Genomic DNA, 2,588 nt, shown 5'->3' with positions numbered 1-2,588 from the left:
TTCCCAATCTAATTTTTTCTTTTTTAAGATCTGGTACCCAAAGAAAACTGACTTTTCAGTGCACCTAGAAGGTCACAGGTCATGTTGTTGGAGGAGGAGAAATTCTGAGGTTTCACCAGGTGTGACACAGAGAATAGCTCTCCATTACTTATTTACCTTATTACTCACTGTACTGTTACTCACTTAAACCACTTCCAAAATTACAAATCTTTAACTTCTCACTAAATATTCCATCCCATTATAATTTATTTTTTATTTGCAGCCATCATTTTGTTCCCTTGATTATTTCTCCTTCAGACTCTATAATATACATTTTTTCATAGAGCCCCAGTTTAGAAGTTCATTAGTAAGTGTAGAGATAGAGTTATTTTTCAAAACACTTAATGTTTCTGGAACTTCACACCAGGCATTGTCTTACCTCAGATATGAGACATAAACCTAAAAAGAGAAAAGCAATAATTATAAGGCACATGTAAAAGATTTTCTTCTGCCAGACAATGCATTTGGATAGAATAGAACACATGCACACAGCTTTCCTTTCTAAGAGACCACAGATCATGTGTCCAGCATGACAAATGTAAGATGAATTTTGAGACAACTGAGTATTTCATGCCATTGAGTAAGCAATTAAAAAGAAACGAAAAAGTCAATTTATTTCTTTTAACAGATTTTATTTAATAAGTACTCATATTAGTGTTGATTATGTCAGTTACATAAATGTTTTGCAAATATCTATTCATTTATTTCTCTAACCATCACAGAGTGGTTAAACAACTTTATGAAGGTCACACAATCAGTAAGCAGCAAAGCCAACATTTGAACCTAGTCTTCTATTGCATAACTATTGTGCTTTAACCGTTATGTTGAACTAACTCCCAAGATCACAGATATTCATCTATGGAGTTATCTAGTTTACCTGTGGATAATTTTTTCCTAGAATTTTTCTCAACTTTACTTTCCTTTACATGAAAGAATGTGATTTTAGGACTGGAAAATAAAGCTTTACCCCTGAAGATTTTATCAATTCTCATGATTCTACCAGGACTTACCAAGTGAGTCACATCCATCCCCTTTCAGCCTGAAAGGAACTAATATCATTTCTCAATGTGCACAGCTTTTAATGAGTTACTGCACCTCAAAACAACATCTCTGAATAGCATCCTCTGGTATCAATGAAGATTATCTCTTTTAAGGAAAATGACAAGAAAACAAAACAAATCAAATATGTCATAGAAATTGCTATAACTGATTTTATTATCTTTCCATTTGCATTCTTAGAAGGGAGAATAAAGATATTCCTCATTCATCGATAACTGAAGGCAACTGTCGTATTCTGATCCCATCTATTTTGGATGAGAAAAATGAGAAAATCAAGAAGATGCTGCAGAGTAATTATACCATGCCAATGGAGTTCCTACTTGTTGGATTCACAGATTCTCTACCTCTCAGAGTCACACTATTCTTGGTATTTCTCATGGTGCACACACTAACTCTGGTAGGAAATATGGGTTTAATAATCCTAGTTAATATCAGTTCAATCTTCAAACCCCCATGTATTACTTTCTCAGCAACTTGTCTTTCTTAGACATCAGCTATTCTACAGCAATCACTCCTAAAATGCTGGCGAATTTCTTAGCATCCAGGAAAGGCATTTCTCCCTATGGCTGTGCACTACAAATGTTTTTCTTTGGTTGTTTTGCTGATGCTGAGTGTCTTATCCTGGCAGCAATGGCATATGACCGCTATGCAGCCATCTGTAACCCATTGCTCTATCCTACTCTTATATCCAGGAGAGTTTGTATCTGTTTCATTGTGTTGGCATACTTCAGTGGAAGTGTGACTTCGATGGTACATGTTTGCCTCACATTCAGGCTGCCATTTTGTGACTCCAATATTGTCAACCATTTTTTCTGTGATATCCCACCTCTCTTGGCTTTATCATGTGGAGATACTCATTTCAATGAGCTTCTGCTCTTTGCCTTGTGTGGCTTCATTCAGACCACTACTTTTGTGTTCATATTTATCTCCTACTTCTGCATCCTCATCACTGTTTTGAGTATCAAGTCCTCAGGTGGTAGAAGCAAAACATTCTTCACCTGTGCATCCCATCTTGTAGCAGTCACTTTATTCTACGGAACACTACTGTTTATGTACTTACGTCCCACCACCAGCTATTCCCTAGACACTGACAAGATAGTTGCAGTGTTTTATACTGTTGTCTTTCCCATGTTGAACCCAATAATCTACAGTTTCAGAAACAAGGATGTAAAAAACGCCTTCAAAAAGCTATTAGAAAGAAACTAGACTTTCAAATGAATCAGAATTTAAATCATTTAAGAATATTCAAGTCATAGCCTGCCCGTCCAGTCTCATTATCAGTGCCATGCCATGAAAGCCTTATATGTCAAATATTTTCAATTTATCACCATTTTTCAGAAATAATGATAATATTTCATCTTCAATACTTTGAAATATTTGTCCTCTCTTGCAGAAATGTTCTCTCCAAAATTATTCTACTCTGTGAAAAATTCCTGAATTAAAATAAGTAATAATCGTTCCCCAATTAGCTTTCCAAAATACTTTGCACA

General features: G+C 35.3%; 1 protein-coding gene across 1 annotated transcript; it reads left to right on the top strand.

The window, feature by feature from the left end:
* Positions 1 to 1,378: 1,378 nt before the first annotated feature.
* On the top strand, positions 1,379 to 2,304 carry LOC138916798 (olfactory receptor 5AS1-like). Its single transcript, XM_070230410.1, is given in 2 exon segments — positions 1,379 to 1,535; positions 1,538 to 2,304. Coding segments are annotated over 2 exon segments (924 nt in total).
* Positions 2,305 to 2,588: the final 284 nt, after the last annotated feature.

This window comes from Equus caballus, chromosome 12 (assembly GCF_041296265.1).
Source record: "Equus caballus isolate H_3958 breed thoroughbred chromosome 12, TB-T2T, whole genome shotgun sequence".
Taxonomy (NCBI): domain Eukaryota; kingdom Metazoa; phylum Chordata; class Mammalia; order Perissodactyla; family Equidae; genus Equus; species Equus caballus.
Note: the sequence above shows the minus strand (reverse complement) of the source record. Positions and strands in the feature narration are given on the sequence as shown.